This window comes from Oryza brachyantha, chromosome 5 (genome assembly GCF_000231095.2).
Source record: "Oryza brachyantha chromosome 5, ObraRS2, whole genome shotgun sequence".
Classification (NCBI taxonomy): Eukaryota; Viridiplantae; Streptophyta; class Magnoliopsida; order Poales; family Poaceae; genus Oryza; species Oryza brachyantha.
In genome coordinates, this window is record NC_023167.2 from 5,490,051 (window position 1) to 5,511,431 (window position 21,381).

General features: G+C 39.4%; 2 protein-coding genes across 2 annotated transcripts; both read left to right on the plus strand.

Annotated features, from left to right (window-relative positions):
• The first annotated feature begins 544 nt into the window (after positions 1-544).
• On the plus strand, positions 545-1,171 carry LOC121054420 (transcriptional regulator SUPERMAN-like). Its single transcript, XM_040523923.1, has one exon. It carries the CDS (start codon positions 545-547, stop codon positions 1,169-1,171), a length of 627 nt encoding a protein of 208 aa, XP_040379857.1.
• Positions 1,172-11,119: 9,948 nt separating this feature from the next.
• LOC102705343 (ER membrane protein complex subunit 1) lies at positions 11,120-20,377 on the plus strand. Its single transcript, XM_006654103.3, has 12 exons — positions 11,120-11,318; positions 12,914-13,041; positions 13,139-13,201; positions 14,453-14,574; positions 14,666-14,781; positions 14,869-15,676; positions 15,924-16,649; positions 16,768-16,989; positions 17,258-17,353; positions 17,444-17,638; positions 19,150-19,263; positions 19,731-20,377. The coding sequence occupies exons 1-12, from the start codon at positions 11,212-11,214 to the stop codon at positions 19,989-19,991; spliced, it is 2,958 nt and encodes a 985-aa protein (XP_006654166.1). The 5' UTR covers positions 11,120-11,211; the 3' UTR covers positions 19,992-20,377.
• Positions 20,378-21,381: the final 1,004 nt, after the last annotated feature.

Genomic DNA, 21,381 nt, shown 5'->3' on the forward strand with positions numbered 1-21,381 from the left:
TTTTTTAACAAAAAAAATGATCATGAATTACATATGTCAACCACTCACACTTATTCTACTTCTTCAGAAGAAAAAGACTTTGGGATTAATATGCTCATATATGTTATTAATATGTTAATGATATTTTTAAAATATAAAATCCCGTTGCAACGCATGTGCAATTTGCTAATCTTTTTAAAATATAAAAGACTTTGGTACTGCAATATTCAGTGTTATTATCGGAGAGACTTGTTTGTGAAGCACCTGCAATTAATGCTCATTTCACTGCCGGAGAAAGCCCAGGTAGGGCATACAGTAGACAGGTAGTAAGTAGTAACAAACAATATATATATGGGATAGCGAAGCAGCTGCTAGGCACCAAGAGGGAGGCCGGCCGAGCAGATCGATGTCCTCCAAAAATAGCTTGTCAAAACCGTGTGTACCACCCGCCCCTAATTTATTCACCAAAACTGCAGCTGACAATACCAATGCTTCGATCCCCTCTCTAGCCCCGTCCATCCATCTTCACAAGCCGGACTACGCCGGAAGCAACAAGGAGTCGTCCATGGCGTCGGATCGGAACGTCGTCGTCGAGGAGGAGCCCTCCGTGATGACGAGCTCGTCGCCAGCTGGGACGACGGACGTCGACGGCGACGACCGTGCAGGAGCCGCGGCGGGCGCTGGGGAAGAAGGCATGGCGCCGGCGGCTGCTGCTGCTGCGCCTGCTCCCCGGCCATACTACGAGTGCGTGTTCTGCAAGCGCGGCTTCACCACGGCGCAGGCGCTCGGCGGGCACATGAACATCCACCGCCGCGACCGCGCCAACAAGCCCGCGGCGCCGCCGGCCCCCGCCGGCATAACGACGCCGGCGTCGCGGAACGTCGAGTGCTTCCTCGTCAGCCAGAGCCAGTCCCACCACCGCCACCTGGCGTACCCACCGGCGAGCACGAGCGGCGCCGGCGGCAGCGCGGCCGGAGTGGACGGAGTACAGGGACCGGCGGCCGTGGGCCCGAGGGAGCTAAGCCTGTTCGATGCGGCGGCCGCTACCGCTACTCGTGATCCCAGCTTGCACGTCGGCGCCAGGCGCGGCGGCGAGGCGCCGGCACCGGAAGTATCCGAGCAGCGGGCAGGCGAGCTGCCGGAGAGGGAGCTCGACTTGGAGCTCAGGCTCGGCCGTCACACCAAGCACTGAGCCGCCATTGATTGCATGGTAATGCAACGCTATATATATGGCATGCATTTCTTCATTATGCATGGTTTATGGCAAGATATATGAGCGTGCATTCTAAGCTCTCGATGGGACATTCCCTCGTCGGGCTTCTCGTATATTGCATATTATTTAAATAGTCATAAAAATATAAAAAATTATAAATATAGATTAATATATGATATATCATCACACAAACGTGCAAGTTAAAATATGACTTTTAAAATCCATAGCAAAAATAACAAATATATCACATATTAATCTATCTTCACAAAAAATTTTATATTTTTTAATGACTATTTGAATATCATGCAATAGACGAGAGGACGTCCCCTCGAGAGTTTAAAACAGTTTCCAAAGAGATATATATATATATACACACACACACACTCCACATATGGTGTTTAATTAATTATTTTGTGGATTTTGTTCTCCTTATTTTTTTTTTCATATATGTGTGTACTTTCTATGATTATTTGTTTTGAATTGTTTGTACATATGTGATCCTGCTACACATTTTATGACATATTTGCAAACTTCTCTTAATTAATTACTGCCATGCATGGATGTGTGCTCTCTACATGATTCTGCATGACATCTTTATTTCTTTGATGTTTGCTCTCACGTATTATTGTCATATGGTGTTTTGTTTTGCTCATCATCGCCCCCTAATGCATCTACTACTTTCTAATCCTTTCATCCCAAAATGCGACTACTACTAACATAAGAACCAAGAAAGAGTTAGGTCAGTCTTAATGTATGTTTTATGGGAGTGTCATGCACATTAAATAGGGTGGCACGTCAACAAAATTGCTGACTTGGTTGGGTCATTAAATGAAGGAGTTTCATCCCCATGAAACTCATCTGGCTTGGTTAACTAGTTTACAGTCTTAGTAATTGTGGCATAAAACTATACATTGAGACTGACCTTATAACCACCTTCTCGTTTAGATTACCGAGGTGCACATGTGCATGTATGTAATGTGGTTGGATGCTTTGATGATGAAGAATTTAAGATAGATCAAATGTAGAAAAAACATGTGCTAATTAATACATGTTTGCATGCACGACTTATATTATGGGATAGAATAAATAGTTATGTCTTATATTATGGGACGAAGGAAGTAATATTTATGTTTTAATCAAGAAAGTACACGAGACACATGTTTCAAGTATTAATTACGTCTTGTGTAATTTAAAGTTAAGTTTCATGACAAAATTAGGCATGACGGAAAAAAAAGAAATGCATGCCCAGACCCTGGAGCATTGCGCTTAATTAGAGGCAGAGCTACGTTAGGCGTGGGGGTTTCTAGAAACCTGGTTTAGAAAAAAAATTTAAGTTAGAGTCATCTATTTTTCCTATACATATGCACCACTCTTTTTCATGAAGCATTGTGCTGCAAGTGACAAGAGGCCATTAGAAGTCTGTGATGAATTATTCAATTTTGTGGCCCTGACACATTTTTTATGAAGCTTTACTTAGATAATGTGACAGGCTACACAACCAAATCTGATAAATAAGAAGCCATGCTTTCAGGAGGACAAGGGCTTCCAATATTTCATAGTTGTAACTGCTTATAAAGCAAAATTTGAATATTTAAAACTTAACTTTGTACTTGATTTTATAGTTTTTTATCATGGTTTATTTTAGAGTTTGTACGTTTGAGTTGATATGAACACGTGTATAAAAGCTTTACTCGTAATTTATTTTTCGTCAATAAAAACACAGTTCATTTTGTTCCAAGAAAAATGAAATGGTCGAAGCCAAGGTCTCTCACTAGAGTTCATATAAGGGTTTGAAATAAATTTCATCCAACCACAAAAGGATGGGAGCTATATCAAAATCTTGTTGCATCAAGGTTCCTAGTTCATGTTGTTAATGATGTTCCCTAGAGACAATGATGATTATATCACATACTGTGTTTATAAGTTTTTAAATAAAATGTTGTTTTGTTCATTCAAATAGCTAATTATTGATCAATCAATATATGTGTGTGACTTATTCGTGGCACTATTTACATAACACTATTGCTATATTAATTTCTAAATGATCGTACGTAATAAAAACTTATAAAAGTGACCTCCGTATTATTTCAAGATACTCTTTACGTAATATCTCTAACTAATTATTAGTGACCTCAGTAATAAATTGTTCATATTCTATGTGACAAATTCTAGTGTTTTTGGAATATTCTCACATTGAACAAATGCATGTATATTCTAAATTGGAAAACGAAAAACATCCATAATAATTAATATGTGCAAGCAACAATTCTAGCAAAATTACACATATATAAGACATTATAAATAGCCCACTATAAAACATTGTGAATGTGTTGACGTTAAAATGTGATCCGATGGCGTGTCACACACGAGGGCCTAGGAGTCATTTCTTAGAACGCTCAAGTGCAGGACCTAAATCTTAGAATGCACTAGTGTACCAGTCAGTTTGATTCTGTAATTGACAAAATGAAAAATAAAACATGCCGATGGGCTATCGAGCCGATTGGTAACTAATAATCCAGCCAATCGGATTTTGATGTAACAATACCTAGCCGATAGGATGAATGATTGGCTGTTGAAAGATTGGACTAGCTAGAAACTCAATAGAAATATACTTGAATAACAAATAAATAAATAAATAAATAAACAATGAGCGCTTTGTTGCGATCGACTAAAACCAACTTGCGTGTAATCCTCATAAGCCGATGCAACATAAAATAATTACCGATCTAAATGAATCAAGACGATTGGTATAAAAATAACACAGTAAAGCAATCAGCTAATGTATTGATGTAAATATGATAAGCATGTAGATCAGCAGAAATCATTGGCTATAGACGGCAGACAAACAACCAAGATCTACAAAATATCTAGCCTAGATTACTAAGAATAATCATATAAGATCAGACTAAACCGAGATAGGTTAAGATTACGCCTAGCAATGTCAGGCTAGATACTAAACAGACCTAGATTGCTATCAAGCCGATGATGGATAACTTATCAGCTGGTACTCCGATAAAATTATGAGCAAGATACGTGAACAAGATATAAACTATTTGACAAACGCAATCTACTAAATCGGACCAAACCGAGACAGTACTAGATTGAAGATGTCAAATAGCAAATATCAAATCAACGCAGATCACCCAAAGTGGTCGGCTAGATCAACCCAAGATATAGAAGTAACTCAAGCTGAAACTGATACGATAACTAGCAATCGTATAACCGGAATAGAAGATCGGACCGAACCAAGACAGTTCTAATCTAGCCGATACGATTACCTTAGCCGGCGGAACATAGGACTTACCCCTACGCCGGAGATCGAGATGATGCAGCCCCATATCAGGTGCCAAGTTCCATCGGTGTTGAAACCTCGGGGAGGAGGGTGACGATGCGTCGAGAGTAATTGATCTAATTATGATGTAGATAGTTAACAATGACCCCGAGCATACATATTTATACCCTCGGGTGGATAATAGTCTATGTCAGACACAACACATGACTCCTAATAGATAAAAGAAACAACAAACTCTATCTCTAATACGACACACGTTTCCTAATAAATAAAAAGAAAAACAAGTCCTGATCAGACTCTAACTCTCTTAGAGATAAAGCAAAAATCCTAAACTAACTCTAACTACCGGATAGAATTAAGTTGCACGGACTGTGATTTTCCCGAATCTATCTGTAACATCCTAGGCCAATCAGACTCTATTTCTTATCCGATCCAGACTCCATCGGCTGAATCCGAGTCGCATTCCAATTGCTTCCTGTCCAATTCCCCTGTTTTCTATCCGATTCGGTCATTAATCTCGTTTTAGTTTCCAACGACAATTTTCCAAATTTTGGCGTTAACAAAATGTTATCAATTGATTTTTTTATCTCAATTAATTTAATCAAATCTGCTAAATGTAGAATAAAATTGTCACACTTGGCTCTAGTTTTATTTGTAGGCATTATTTAAGTGTACTTGTGTTAATAGATCCATCATTTAAAATTTTGCATGTATTGTCTCGTGGAATTAAAATATGGATTTATTTCAACCCTAAATAGATAAAAAACTTAAAAGTGCTTCAAATAAAACATTAGTGTATATAAACCCGACCTATCTCCATGATTCTTGGCTGACCAAGAAACCTTTTCTAGCATGGTAAACTTGAATTTCAAAGAAACGGTAAGGGAAAACCCATGAAAATTACTCTAAACTTGCATTCACCATTTTTTCTATGCGTCATTCTCATTAAAACCTGGACCATCATGACCTAGCCCCATCTGGAAGTCCCTCTAACTCACCTCCACCTCTATTCATCCTGGAACGTGCAGGAACACAACCTCGCCATGCTGTGGACACGCCCAATGCACATAAACGTCATGTGCGCCTATGTGTCCACCCCCTTTTCTCTCACCCACCTCTCTCTCAGTTGCATGGCTCATCTCATCATACCACTTCAAGGCAAAGCAAGCCAAAGAAGGATGCGACCATCACCAAAGTGTCAACTTCGACCGCGTTTTTCACGCACATGCTTCCCAATCTACTAAACAATGTGTAATTTGCAAAAAAATTCTATAGAAAAGTTGCTTTAGTAATCATATTAATCCATTTTTCAATTTTTATAACTAATAATAAATTAATCATGTACTAATCTATTGCTACGTTTTCTACGTTGGATAACTAAACCGTCGCCGAATGTGGCCTTCATGGACATTTTTCCCACATTCATTGCCTAAATAGATGCCTTAGGGCATTCAGAGTGGGGGGGGGGGGGCACTCCCCCATGTGTCATGTAAGCCCAGGCCACATATAGGCCACACGATCCACAGTGGGGGTTCCTTAATTGAGGCTGAAGATAGGCCAGCAAAATCTGAAGACCCTCAATTGAGGCTGCAACATGCATACTGGGGGTTTCTCAGCCTAGAAGCCCCAGCCGTATTTACGATCCTATCCCCGGTCCAGCGAAGTCGTCGAGACGCAACATCTTCTCCTAGGTGTGGTGAGGCGGAGGTCGTGGGCCAACGACGCCGTCCACAAGAAGTTGTGTAGTGGGAAGAGGATGACGAGCTAGGAGTTGAAGATGAAGGTAAAGAAGGACGAAGAGGAAGGGCTGCCCTCGGGGCGTGGAGGGAGTGAAACGCCACATCGTGCGACGGCGTGCAACGCCACATCGTGCGAGAAGGCTGCAGGCGATTCCATCGTCGTTGGACGGGAGGTTGCCGGTGGGGATGTCGTCGGAGCGATTACCATCGGCTGCTGGTACAGAGGTAACTCCTTCCGATTTCTCCATTCCTGCTCACACATTGGGGGACGTTGTCCCTGGTTCATTTGCGAGCGAATCTTCGAACTCGTCTAGCATTGTGGAATGGATCAAACCGAAGAAGCCAATCCTCGTGGTGTTAGATAGTTCGTCCACTCCGTCCTCACAATCCCCTCATGCCTTAGTGCATTCAATGGAGGATTTTTGGGCGGAGGACTCACAGGTGCCCATCTCATTCGGTGGTACATTGGGCTAGGTATTTATTTTGTCCAGATACTTTGTCATGGATGAATGATTGTTGTTAGTGCTACTAATGAGGTATTTTTTTTTGCGAAGAACAATATATGTGATGCTTGTTATGCTTTAGGGCTATCAGTTTTAGTAAATTGTGGCATCTATCTTTGTTCTGCCCCTAGGTTGTACTCGAGGGAGTTGGTCATAACGCTAACCTAGAACTTATCACTAAGGAGATGTCGTTGATCCATGAGGACATGAAGATGAAGGAAAGAATAGTCGCTTGTGCATTTGAAGTGCTAGTTGTTGTGGAGTTTGTAACTGTATGGTCATTTTAGGTGATGGGTAGCTTGCTTATGGAGTGTTGGTTAATGAAGCCTTGTTAATCAAGCATTTTGATCGTGTATGTAGACAGTCATGTTAGTTTAGGCTAAGTATTGTCGGTGGAATCAGTATTATTTATGTCACCAATGATTAGGTTAAGGAATGCCTGTGTATGTAATGGAATTGGTATTTTTGTAGTTAGTAGTTGCAATATAAGCTTGAAAGAATATTATTTGGTTTGTTAATTGATGCATGAACCACAATTTGAAGCACTCTCATCTGAGTTGTCTAAATCATAATCACATATAGGGCGGTACTATGCGTAGGTTCTTACTATGAAATCCTATAAAGTTTCTATCTTTATCCAGAGAGAAAAAAAATCATGCATTCACTAGCAGTTTGCTTGATGAGCAATAAAGTACACATACCAGCTATTATTATAAGACATCTTTTAATAACACTACACCCTTGATACTCAAGGTCTTATGCAAACAAATACAAACAAAAAGAAAATGAAAGTTACATACAATGATCCATGGTCGGTCACCTGCAATAAAATGGCCAAACACATGTCTGAAGCCAAACTCCACCATGAAAATTCTGGTAGCTGTTCTCCAAGCATAAAAAACTAGTTAGTGCTCATAAAAGTCTGATCATCTTCGTCACCAACTTATCAAGCAAGGATGATCACAAAATGTTAGCATGTTGCTAAACACAAAAAGAAAATCAATTTTAGAACCAATTTTGCACACATTGCGGTAATGAATTGTATGATGGATTTTAAACAACAATAACACATAACTGATCAGTACACTTGAAGCCAGTTTTGACGTATGTCCAATGTAAACAAATTTCCAGTTTAACATATTTTTCCCCTAAGCTACAGCATTACATGTAGTACTTTGCCCCACTAGCAACATTCAACCACACACATGACACCTAGCACATGTTGACATAAATGCAACCAACACTCTAACGTCCATACAGTCATCCAAAAGTCCAACGCTCTATGGCTGGAATTGCATTTTACACATGTTTCCTTCATAGCAGTCTTAGATCTAACCAATCATTCTATGGGCTGACGAGAACCCTGCACAAAGATATGACAGTGTACTATCAATTCATTTTCGTTATCATAATAAAAAGCAAAAACAGTGGAGGTACCAAAGGATGAGACATATGGTATAATCAATCCCATAACTTCTGCCTTGCTTCAAGAAGTACTTCGCAAGCATTGGCATTGCTCTATGAGCACAAAACCTTCAACACATCTAACACCTTTAGTCTTGACTTCCCAAAGCAGTCCAAAACCTTCAACAATGACTGCCCGAAGTAGTCCAAAATATATGTGTTGCTAGCTGACTGTCACACGAAGAAAATATAGTTATATGTCTTCCATTACGTGCACAAACATATAAAATAGAAGAGCACACGTCATTGACGAAGCTCCAGTCAAACCATTACTTAGATAGGTATCTACGTAGTGCCATGACCCGCACCCTTGCCCCAGATCTCAATCATGAGATGGGAGACAGTCCTTACATGAGCTTCCCTTGCTCATTCAACCATGTTAGAAGTGTGGACCTGCAGTAACTCACTTAATTTCTCAAACATATTGTTCTTGTGATCAAGCAACTTTGCTTCCTTCTCTTGTGCAGCCCTAAGTTGGAGATTGGTAGCTTCTACCCATTCATTGATCCAACAATTTCTGTTGTAGCTCCTTCATGCCCTCCATTTCCTCCCGTTGGTTGGCTTGAGCATCAACCAATATCCTCAAGTGTTCTTTCACCTCCACTGCCACCTCAGCCGTGGTGCCCTTCCCCTTCTTTGCCCTTTTGATCTTGATATGATGCACTATTGGTTCAACTGTCCTATTAAGGTCTGGAGTAAGCTTCTAAGGACCCGAGCCTCCACTATCTATATGCACATTTCACTTTGGGGAATCTGCTACGTCCTTCCATCAATGTACGTACTGAAATTGTGTGCCTTAGTGAGTCCTATAGAACTCTAGAGCTAGCTCCATTAGTTGTCCATTGCTATGGCCACTAGCATAGGCATCATGTAGCTGAATGTAACACCCATTGAAGAGAGACACCTTCTTTGTTGTTTTGTGCCAATGACCCTTGAGATGGTTCATGTCCCTCTTCCTTTCGTTGGGGGTGGTTTCATTGTACGCCTCGGCAACTTTGGACCAATATGTATTACCCTTCCTTGCATTGCCCTCAATTGGATCTATCGAGTTATTGAGCCAAGCACTCACCTGAAAGTAAAACAACATGAACCAAATACACACTAAGAAAATAAAAAATAATGTTTTATGCGTAGAGGAATTAAATTTACTATAGGTCGAAGCTTGAATTATGACCGGGCCTAGCTTATTCTGGCAGCCCTGTTTGAGATGGAATGTTTAGAACCGTAACTACAAAAATTTCTAATTTATCTACAACATCTGTAGTGTAGTGGGAATTAATTTATATAGCAGTCATAGCTTCAATTATAAACAAACCTCGCTTATTCCGATAGCACTGTTTGCAATGTTTGGTTCAGATTCATAGGTACCACAAATTCTAATTCATCTGCAACATCGACAGATGCAATGGTACTATCTAATCTACATTGTGTTAACACCTTATTCGTCCAAGCATATTGCACATCACGAGAAATATAAATACATTCATGTTTTTGATAATTTGGATCCATGCAGCCCTAAATGCAGGGGGAGGGGAACAGTGATAAACCAAAAGAACATGAACTCGATCTGCATGTAAATTCGGGATGAGCAAATAACAATCTCACCGATTTTCTAAAATCAGAACTGGCGCCATCCAACTGATCTCAATATGACATGCCCCTATGCGGGGTTCCCCTATCCCCTTATATAGTAGGGGATAGGGATTACAGATATGGTAGAGTCCTAATCTAATAATACTAGAATCTATCCTATAGATATGGTTGGCCCGGTGTATGCGACATGCAATCTAGACATTACCAAACTCCTAACCGATCTGGTACATATATGATTGTTTTCCTATTCGGTAACCCCCTACCATATATGTATGTATAGTCCACAGATACCCATGGTACAAGTATTCCATAACAGGTATGGCCTATAACCAACCTTGAATCCCTTAATGCAAGGGGCCAGTGCACAAAAAAGATCTATGAAAATAAATTTTTCCATCTACAACCTCAGTGTCAATCCCAAGAACACTACCTGGATATACCTTGTCGATCTATGCCTTCAAATTGTGGTGTGTATGAAAACTCTCTTCCCAAGACCCATATATCTGTTTCAAAGCCAGCTCTCTTCCCTTACAAACGATATCATATTCAATAGTGACATTGTAGTCATTTTGTAACTTTTTCTACAACTTTGTAGCACTCACCTTTGTTGTCCTTCATGAGGATAGGGACAACTATTGCAACCACCCTAGACTTAGAAGTTGTAGTGGTCTTTATTCTGTTGGTTGGTACATAATCATGTTTATCTATTAAAGGTTGATCTGCAATCAAATACCAGCAATGATTATGTATCAACCAACTATTGGCTGCTCCTCACTGGCATCGCAAACCTAGGGTTCTAGATTGCCGAGAAGAGGGGAAATCTCAGTTTCAGCCAAGAAAGATGGATGGGAAAGAGAGGTACCAAATCCACTTACCTCGGTTGGAGTAGCAGACCTGCCTACCGAGCTAGCCACTGTCATCTTCCTTGGAGCAGCAGCAGGGGGACCAGAGGCTAAGTAGCTCACGAACACAAACAGCGCAAGGAACCATGATCTTTCTATGTACAAGGGATAAGCGGTAAAAGTGTCATTTCATATGGCCGGATGAGAAAAAGGAAAGAAAAAATGATTACAAATGCTAAAATAGTAGGAAAAATAAAGTGTAAATGCTTTGAATGGTAATCTGGCCAAGACATCCATATGGATAATAACTTGACGAATCCACTCATTTGAAATGCTATTCGGGCAAAAAAAAAAAAATCTCATGCAACGCCAGAAAACGCGGCCTTCACCCCTACTGTAGACCACAAAAGCACGCACGTGATGTGCAACTGAGCTCGAACGCGGCCTTACACCGGCCCACTCCGTCACCCCCAAAACTGTAGACGGCGACCCAAACCCCCCCACCGCCGAGTCCTCATCACCACCCCAAAAGCTACTCTAGTCCACGCTTCCGCCCAGATCGGAGGAGCGCCCCCCCGCCTCGCCGATGGCGCCGCCGCCGCGCCATCTCCTCCTCCTTCTCCTCGCGTTCCTCGCCTCCCTCGCCACGCTCGCCGACGCTGTGTACGAGGACCAGGTCGGCCTCGCGGACTGGTACGGGCACCCCCCTCCCTTCTCGCCCCGCTCTGATCCCTGTAGGCTGCGCTGTGGTATGGATCCGATCCGCCGCTCCTCCCGTGCCTGGATCTGGTTCGGCCGGCGGCGGCGACGAGATGTGGCGGTTCCTCGCGTTTCTAGTTCTGATCGCAGATCGAATTCTGATTAGTCGTCGGGGGTTAGTGTCGTCGGAGTTTGGACGAGATGTCGCGGTTTCTCGAGTTTCTAGGGCTGATCGCAGTTTGAATTCTGTTATAGTCTTCGGAGTTTGAGTGTGTAGGGGCTGGATTCATCCGGGATAGTAGTGCAGTTCACTGGTAACCATATGCGATTTTTTAGATTGAGAAAGAGTTCTTACGGCTGCATCTAGTACAAACGTTTTACCTTTCTTCCCCTTGGGGGTGTGTGCTGGGGCAAGATGAGCGTGTTGCAACGGCAAAAGACAGGCTGATTTAGCTTTGGAGTTGATTTATGACTTCTATAGATCAGATCAGTTTATTTTCTATGCTGAATTTTCACTGAGGATTAGTTTAGTGCAAATTGCTCTGAATCTTTGTTGTTTCTGACGTTTCTCTTGAGTGAGAATTATAAGTTTGGTTGGAAGCATGTGAATGTTGCTGAGGTCCATGATTCACCTTCATGTTAGGATTTTTTTTTTTTGGGGGTCTGTGTGGATTGACTTCACTTAAAAAAACTATACACTGTTTCCAGTTATAGCTCCTCACTAATCTGTGTTATTGTGGGATCATAGTTTTCCTTGTATGCATGTATTTGTTACTGAAGATCAATGGGTATGCAATTTAAGACTTGATCATCATGATGACTTAGTTGCTCAGTACCTTGTACAATTGCTCCAGTGTGTATATTCTCCTGAGCAAGGTCATATAAACCTTGTTCAATTAGGGCCCCGTTCGGTAGGGGGCATAAGTTAACTTATGTCCCTGGCACGGAAAATGTAGTAATAGATTAGTACATAATTAATTAATTATTAATTGTTAAAAAAATATAAAATAGATTAATATGATTTTTTAAAACAACTTTCCTCTAGAAAATTTTTGCAAAAAATACACCGTTTAGCAGTTCGGGAAGCGTGCGTGCGGAAAACGAGGGAGGCTTAGTTAACTAGTGGGTATGGCCGAACGCGGCCTAGGTCGAGGGGCATGGCTGATGTATGTTACCTGTCAAAATCTATGGTACACCGTACACCAGGGTATATACCTCTTCGGGATGAAAGTTTGCGATGTGGAATGTGAGCCTGACAAATCTGGGTTGATGACCCAACTTATTGGATTTATGGTCACTTTAATTCATGGTTCTCTAGATTGCTGGTATGTCACACTAATGAATTGAAGAATCATTCTTAGGTGGTGATTTGCCTTGTATTAAAAGGGTGAGGTCAATCTAATCTAATGTGGTGGCACACTGTTTGTGTTTCTAAAATTTGCTCAATAGTAAACCACTGTAGGTTTAGCTATTTTTGATTCCCAAGTGCAGGTTTCACATTTTGGCACATGGAGATTTCACACTAACAGTATGTAATTTTGGAGATTTAAAATCTATTGACTGTTTTACGATGCTGATATTCTCTGCAGGCATCAGAGGTACATTGGTAAAGTAAAGCAGGCAGTCTACCACAGTCAGAAAAGTGGAAGGAGACGTGTTGTGGTTTTGACAGAGGAAAATGTGATTGCTTCTCTCGATCTTCGTTCAGGAGATATATGTGAGTTTTTTTTCCTCGATGATGCAGTTCTGATAAATATTTTATGTAGACATATTTCTGTCCTTTATCTTACATGCATTTATTTTGTGCAATGCAGTTTGGAGGCATGTCATTGAGAAGAATGACCCTGTGGACCAGCTTAGTTTATCACTTGGAAAATGTGAGTCTACATTTCAGTTTCCATTTGGAGGGATGTTCTTCATCAGCACGATGATGTTGGTGGTGTTTGTGTTTGCCTTGTAATATATTCTTGATAAGATTCCATATTTGTTTTACATCACAGTTGTTAGGCCTATGTATCAAAAGCTTGGTTTTGTTTCCCAGAAATTTATTTATACCGATATCTACCTATATGTCCACTGATAATAGTGACTAATTTTTAGTTTAGTAATAAATTTACTAGTTTATATGGCTTTATTGAATGCTGTCTTGGACCAATATTCAATAGTTGCACTACCGGACCCATGTTTATTCGGAAGCCTGTGCGGGTAGGATTGCACAAAATAACTCATGAATTCATTGTATATCAATCATGTAATAGTATCAACTAAAGGAGGAGCAATGTTATATGTATATTTCAGAGGTTTGAGGTCCATATATATTTATTTCATCTGTGAGAACATGCTAGTGGACAATACTTGTTTATCTTATCGTGCTTTTCCAAATAGGGAGTTGGGGGCGATGGTAGGTTCCACCACCAACTCTATATATTTTGTTACTGCAAATATGTACTGTACACATGTTGTATTATTGCAAGATTTGTATAGAAAAGTATTGCATCTTTGCATATGAGTGTATGTAGGCAATCAATCTAAAGTCTTAAGGAGTTGAACTTATATCAGACTATATTTGCATGTTTTATATTTGAGAATAATTATTTAACCATTGCATTTAATATTTTAGACTCATAATATGTTTTCCTGGGATCCATTGCAACATACAGATATTTCTTTTACAAATATTTTAAACATTTGTTCCCCTGAGCAGAATATCTTGGATAATTTATTAATTACATCTGAGCAATGTTCACAAGAAAATAGGATGCTATCAAGCTGCAGGATAGTGGATCAGAACTTTTCAATTGTATAGACAAGAGATGGCATCTGTAAACATGTTAATCTAAGTAATTTTATAAATTTATAGAAGGTCATCAACAATGTGGTATGGATTGTGAGCAGTGCTTATGCCATCAAGATGCCACCAATGCATACTTGCCTGTTATTTTGTGATTAATAACTGACTGAGAATTTTGAAATCATTCTCTGATAGAAATATCCATGATAGAAACTTAGAAAGTGCCACCTTCCCATCTGTTTGTCCCCAAACTCACGCGTGCATTTGTGGCATCTTTTTATCTTCTTTATTATTCTATAAGCAAACAAAATCTGATTTTAAACTTGTTTTTTTTCAGATGTTGTAACACTATCTTCAGGAGGTAGTATTTTAAGGGCATGGAATCTTCCTGATGGCCAAATGATCTGGGAAACTAATCTTCAAGTTGCCAAATCATCAAAATCACTGCTGCATGTTTTGGTCTGTATGGACATTTCCACCATTATCGCATGTGGATAATACAAATCCTTTATACTATATATAAAACCTGATCAGTTTTTGTTGTTTGCAGTCAAACAATAAAGTGGCAAAGGATAACCTGGTATTTGTGTCAGCTGGACAATGGATTTACGCTGTATCAAGCATTGATGGGGTAATTTCTTGGGGAAAGGAGTTCTCCCTTGATGGGTATGCTCCATGCACAATTTCTCCCCACATTTTACATGTTTATAACATCACAATACAGTTCTAACTTGTTCTCCAATGTCTATGCAGCCTAGAAATCAAGCAGGTTGTTCAATCGCCAGAGAATGATATTATATATGCTGTAGGTCTTTCTGGTTCCTCAAAGCTAAACTTGTATCAGTTGAATGCTAAAACCGGAGAAATAGTAAAGCATATACAAGAGTCATTCCCTAGTGCAATATGTGGTGAAACAATACTTGGTTCTCATAATATGTTGGTAGCTTTGGATGAGACCAGATCAGGTCTATTTCTTATTGAGTTCAATGGCGAGAGAATCAGCTACAAGAAGGTTCATATTTCAGATCTTGTTCAAGACCTATCTGGAACAGTCAAGCTTCTACAGTTAATGCCCAATGGTGTCATAGCTTTGCAAGTATCTTCTACTGTTTTCGTTTTGAAACTTAAAGGAATCGATGGGTTGGAACTAATTCAGAGCTTTGAACAACCAGCCGCTGTGAGTGATGCTTTGGCAATCACAGAAAAAGATGAAGCTTTTGCCATTGTGCAGCATGTGGGTTCTGAAATCGAATTTGTTGTCAAACTTACAAGCGATGTAACCAATGAAGTTATTAGAGAAAAAATCAATATAGATCAACATAGGGGCAATATCCAAAAGGTCTTCTTGAATAATTATATCCGAACAGATAAATCACATGGTTTTCGAGCTTTGCTTGTAATGGAAGATCATTCACTCTTGTTAGTCCAACAAGGTGCGGTTGTTTGGAACAGAGAGGATGGACTTGCATCAATTGTTGATGTAACAACTTCTGAATTGCCTGTTGAGAAGGATGGTGTCTCAGTTGCAAATGTGGAGCATAATCTCTTTGAATGGCTGAAGGTAGTCCTGAATAAACAATCTTTTTCTTTAAAAAAAAGCTAAGAAATACTTTCTTTTAGAAAGTCTGTTAGTGAAGCTTAATGTCATAATAAGGGCTTATGCTAAATTTTGTACTAGTTATTTTTTAGTCATAAAATGCTTATCATTTTCTGTACTAGCTTTTTGAGTTCATATTAAAACTATGTTTAGTAATAGTGTCCACTCATCCTGTGATTCTTTTTCCAATATGGCATATCTTTTTATACAGGGACACATGCTGAAACTCAAGGGTACCCTAATGCTTGCAAGTGCTGATGAACTTGCTGCTATTCAAGCAATGAGACTGAAGAGCTCTGAGAAAAATAAGATGACAAGGGACCATAATGGATTTAGGAAACTTCTTATCGTATTAACAAAGGCTGGAAAAGTGATAGCCCTTCATACTGGAGATGGACGTATTATCTGGTCAAACTTGTTGCAGTCCCTTCGTGCTTCCAAGTCTGGTGAAATGCCTTCTGCCTTAAGCCTATATCAATGGCAGGTTCCCCATCATCGTGTAATGCATGAGAATCCATCCATACTTATCGTTGGCAGATCTGGAGCAGACAGTGCTGCTCCTGGTCTCCTTTCTGTTCTTGATTCATATTCTGGAGATGAACTTACCTCTCTGAGGTTGGACCACTCTGTGGTCCAAATTATCCCACTGACACTGAAGGATTCATCTGAGCATCGGCTTCAACTTATTTTTGATTCTCACTCCAATGCCTATCTCTATCCAAGATCTCCTGATGCCATGAATGTGTTTCTTCCTGAAATGTCTAATACATATTTGTACACCGTAGATACTGAGAAAAATGTTATCAGGGGGTATTCTTTACAAAAGTCCTGTGACAACTCAGATGAGTACTGCTTTAGCACAAAGGAGCTGTGGTCTATTGTTTTTCCTTCTGATACAGAAAGAATTGCTATATCTGAAACTCGAAAGATGAATGAGGTTTGTTAGTTTCTTCCTTTTGCTTTATTGATAAAAAATGTGCTCCGTATTTTTTATTTAAAATAAATATAATATAATATAACATGACATGATATTGCTTGTTTATTTTATTCTGAAGGTTGTTCATGCACAAGCAAAGATCATAGCTGATCAAGACGTGATGTACAAGTACTTATCGAAGAATTTAATTTTTGTTGCTACTCTGTCTCCTAAAGCTGCTGGTGAAATAGGATCTGCGGCACCTGAAGAAGCTTGGCTTGTGGCTTATCTTATTGATGCTGTCACCGGACGCATACTGCACCGTGTGACTCATCATGGTGCTCAAGGCCCTGTACATGCAGTAAGTATAGCTAGACTTGTATTCTTCTGCCATTGCCCCTTCCGGTCACTGTTTCTGTTATGCTGTATGAGTATGAGACAATTTCACATTGGTAATCTCTATGTGATATATTTTTCTTGCTTGAATTTGAGACAGCTACATTCTATTTTTATCTCTTTCATGCTGAAGATTTATAACATCAAAGTATATCATGAAACGTCCCGTGTACTTGGCACTTTTGAAAGTTATATTTAATGAAATAACATGGTTTTTGCTTCCATGTTTCAAGGTTGTCAGTGAGAATTGGGTTGTCTATCATTATTTCAATCTCCGAGCTCACAGATTTGAAATGGCAGTGATTGAGATATATGATCAATCTAGAGCGGTATGACTTCTGCAAAATTTTGATTACGTGAACTTATTTATCCTTCTTTATTGCGGGGATCGTATTAATTGCAATTAAGTTATCGTACAGGACAATAAAGATGTTATGAAGCTCATACTTGGGAAGCATAATCTATCAGCACCAATTACTTCTTATACTCGTCCCGAGGTGATGGTGAAATCTCAGTCGTACTTCTTTACCTTCTCAGTGAAAACAATTGCAGTTACACAAACAGCTAAGGGGATAACTAACAAGCAGCTTCTTATTGGCACGATCGGTGACCAGGTCTGTTTCTTGTTTTATTTATCTTTCTCCTATATTATGCACGGAAATGTGGTACCAACAGTATGTGTTGATCTATATAAGAAATAATTAACAACTAACCTATACAAGATTTAATGAAATTTCACCAAAACTATAGGTACTTTGACCAAATTATCGCTTTACAGATTTTGTACCAAATTTCTTAGGAAATTACATATTTAAGGTCTTGTATCACAAAACTATAGATTTAGTGGTGAAGCTATCAAAGAACTGCAGGTTTTAGATTTCCACTATTGTATCACAAAACTATAGATTTGGTGAAGTTACAAAAGTTTTGTGATGCAATGTGTTAGATTTGTAGTTTTGTGAAAAAATTGGTGTAAATCTATAGGTTTGTGATACACATTTAAATCTGTAGTTTTGTGATAGTTTGACCAAACTATCTGGTAGTTTTGTGAAATTACTCGTGATTTAACAATTACGAATTTCTTAGTTTTTTTGTTGGCTTATACTTCAACATGGGCTGTTTTAATTTTCGCTCAGAAAATATGTGGACAAAGGCTGTTTTCTTTTGTTAAATGAAGATGAAAAATGAAAGATTCTTTGATTTTTTTCATAACGATTTCACGGTATAAACGATGAAATTAGCTACTACAAAACTGAAATTCTACTTAAGAAATGTGAGATGATCAACTTATATATAGAAACATTTTGTAAAAAATACATTGTTTAGTAATTTGGGAAGCGTGCACGTAAAAGCTAAGGAATAATATGCACTGTAGATTGCCGAACGAACACAGTCAAATTACACCACTATTTATGTTACCATTGCATCTGGATTCATCTGATTTGGAAACAAATGGACTGGTCTCACATTTATAAGTAAATTGAAACTATTCCACACTTTAAAATCTGATTTGGAGTGAGTTGTAGAGTTAGAAAAGTAACATATGTTTTGCTGCCCATTGTTTTGGTATGTACTACCCTCCATTTCACAATGTATTTTAGTATTGCTTAGATTTATATGGATGTTAATGAATCTAGACATATATACAAACAATATACATTGATTAATAGATGAATCTTGGGGTAGGCAAAAAGTCTTACAATATGAAACGGAGGGAGTAATTTATTTTAAGGACATTAAAACCATTTGAACTTTGTTGCCATTGTTGCATTGCAGACATGGTTTTTATGCTGCTGTAATATTGGCATCAAAAGCACTACAATGTTTTGGGTCATGTAAATTCTGAATCTAGTGATGGTTAAAATGTTAGTTTCTGTGTCATGTATTTTTATATGAATCTTTTGATGAGAAACGTTCTGTTGAATATGTTTCGAATTAGACAATGTTGAATACAAAAGCATGCATTTCTCAGTTGTAATTTGAATTAAAATTGTGTACCTCCATTGGGCTTGCCAGGTTCTTGGAATCTCATCTGCTTAGCTTTTCATGTCCTCTTGTTAGAAATTTGCTGCATATTAGAATCTTCTCAATTCTTGAATATGATATTTTCTGAAACATATGGCAGGTTTTGGCACTTGACAAGCGCTTTGTTGATCCACGTCGTTCAGTAAATCCCACACAACAAGAGAAAGAAGAGGGCATTATACCATTAACAGATGCTTTGTCTATTATTCCAACAGTAAGTTCCCTTTTATGTTGATGAAATTTTAGTTTTCATAATTCTCTGTAAATTCTGTTGGACTGCAATCCTTTTATACACAACTAATTGAATACATATTGATGATTGTCGTTCCATATTGATTGAATCATCCACATATGGTATTTCTCTTAGGTACAAGAGTACATTAATGATATATATTCAGCAGTTTGCAAATTTATTTACTGGGAGAAATTCTGTTATTAGGTTTGTATAAAGCAGAACTTATATAGCAGTTCTTTGGTCTATCCGTTAAGAAGTTTGGCCTTTTTATGTTTTTCTATTTTGCTGAAAGAGGACAAGAAACAATTTTACTTTTAAAGATTTATAAATATATCTATCTGAATTAGTTCCATTGAAACTTGAAAGCTGATTTTATTCTTTTTATAAATATATATTCTGTTAACAGAGCAATATTCTTTCCGCTCACTAAACTGTTTTTCTCTCAGTCCTATGTGACACACTCTCTTCAAGTGGAAGCCCTGCGAGGAATTGTTTCTATTCCTTCCAAGTTGGAGTCAACTACTCTTATTTTCACATATGGTGTAGATCTTTTCTACACTCAGCTTGCTCCGTCCAGAACCTATGACTCACTGACTGATGAGTTCAGCTATGCACTGCTACTCATCACAATTGTTGCATTGATTGCTGCGATTGTTGTTACTTGGATTTGGTCTGAGAAAAAGGAGTTAAGAGACAAGTGGAGGTAAGTGAGGCCTCGACACGATGCAGATGGAATTTTGGGCCCTAGTCAGCATCCCTTTTCTTTTGCCATTTTTGTTTCTAGTGGTAGCCTGCTAGGGTTCGTTTCACTTTTGACTAGGCCTTTATTTGTGTAACCATTTGACAATAGCACCTATCTTGTGGGATGACATACTGCTTCAAGTTTTACAGAAAGCCACATGTGCTATTAGAAATGCTGGGATGGCGTTGAAAAACTGGTACAGCGCCAACGGTGGGCATGGATTGCTTATGAGTCGTAAAATTTTACCGCAGCAACTAAAATGTTTAGCAGAATGTTAGTTATTGTTGTCCATAGAAGAGCTCTTGTAACTTAATGAATCCTGCCATGTTCCATCATTATACCTTTTCTGAATGGCGTGATCTCCTGTGGTCCTGTCGTTACCTCTTTGTTGCACTTTGATACTCTTGTCATAGAAGATCCTCCCAGCTGTGGTTTGTGCTCGTACAAATGCTGATATCTCTGAAGGTAAATGCTGTAGCTACCCTACCAGTGAACCAATCATCTGTTGCTACATCATGATCCACTGCTTTGGTATCAGTGTACCTGATGGCAGCTAGTGAATGTGAGATTGAAGTCAGCTGCTTTTCTGAAGATTTGCAGTGTTGCAAGCCCTTACCAGGTGTTGTTTTTTTTATGATACCAAGAAGCTGCTGCACCACTTGATACCATTGGCTGCCTAGCTCTGGATATCTGTGTGCTTGCTTCAAAGCAGGGCTTCAGACCGTCCAAAATATCCACCAATTGGTGGGTTTTCTGTTTGTTGCCAAGGAGTATTGCTCTTTCACCAGCCGGCTTCTTCCAATGATTGGGGGACACGTGAGTGGCATGCGTGAAGAGTGCTCTTCACAGGAGAGGTTTGGCACATGGCTGCAGAAGGCAGATGTGAGATGTCTGCCACGATCGGGAAAGGAGAGCAAAAAAGGGGAGCCTTCTTTTCTTTCTCTTCTCCAATCCAAAGCAGTTTAGCTAGCAGCATGAGATGGAAAGAAAAGAAACGCTGGAGTTCTCAGCTCTTGCATTTGCAGGAGTCATGTCCGTCTTTTGGACGTTGCGCTTTACTTTCATTTTCCTTCAGGTGCTTGATTCTAACTTTGTTTCATGCAATGCAGACTTGTGCTCGATGACACGCCCTTGGCTCGTCGAGAGCATGATGGATCCTACCATAAAGCCTAAGGGCTTGTTTTGGAGTCAATAATCAGGGCGACGATCAATGGTGTTTTCATCGCCTTATATGTGTCATTCGAAAAACGGAACTTTTTACGAGCATTAGATCAGTAAATCTATCAGACCAGGGTCAAATCTTTTGCAACTTTTGCTTTTGGGCTCAGCTGCCTGCCTGTGCCATGCCCCTGAGT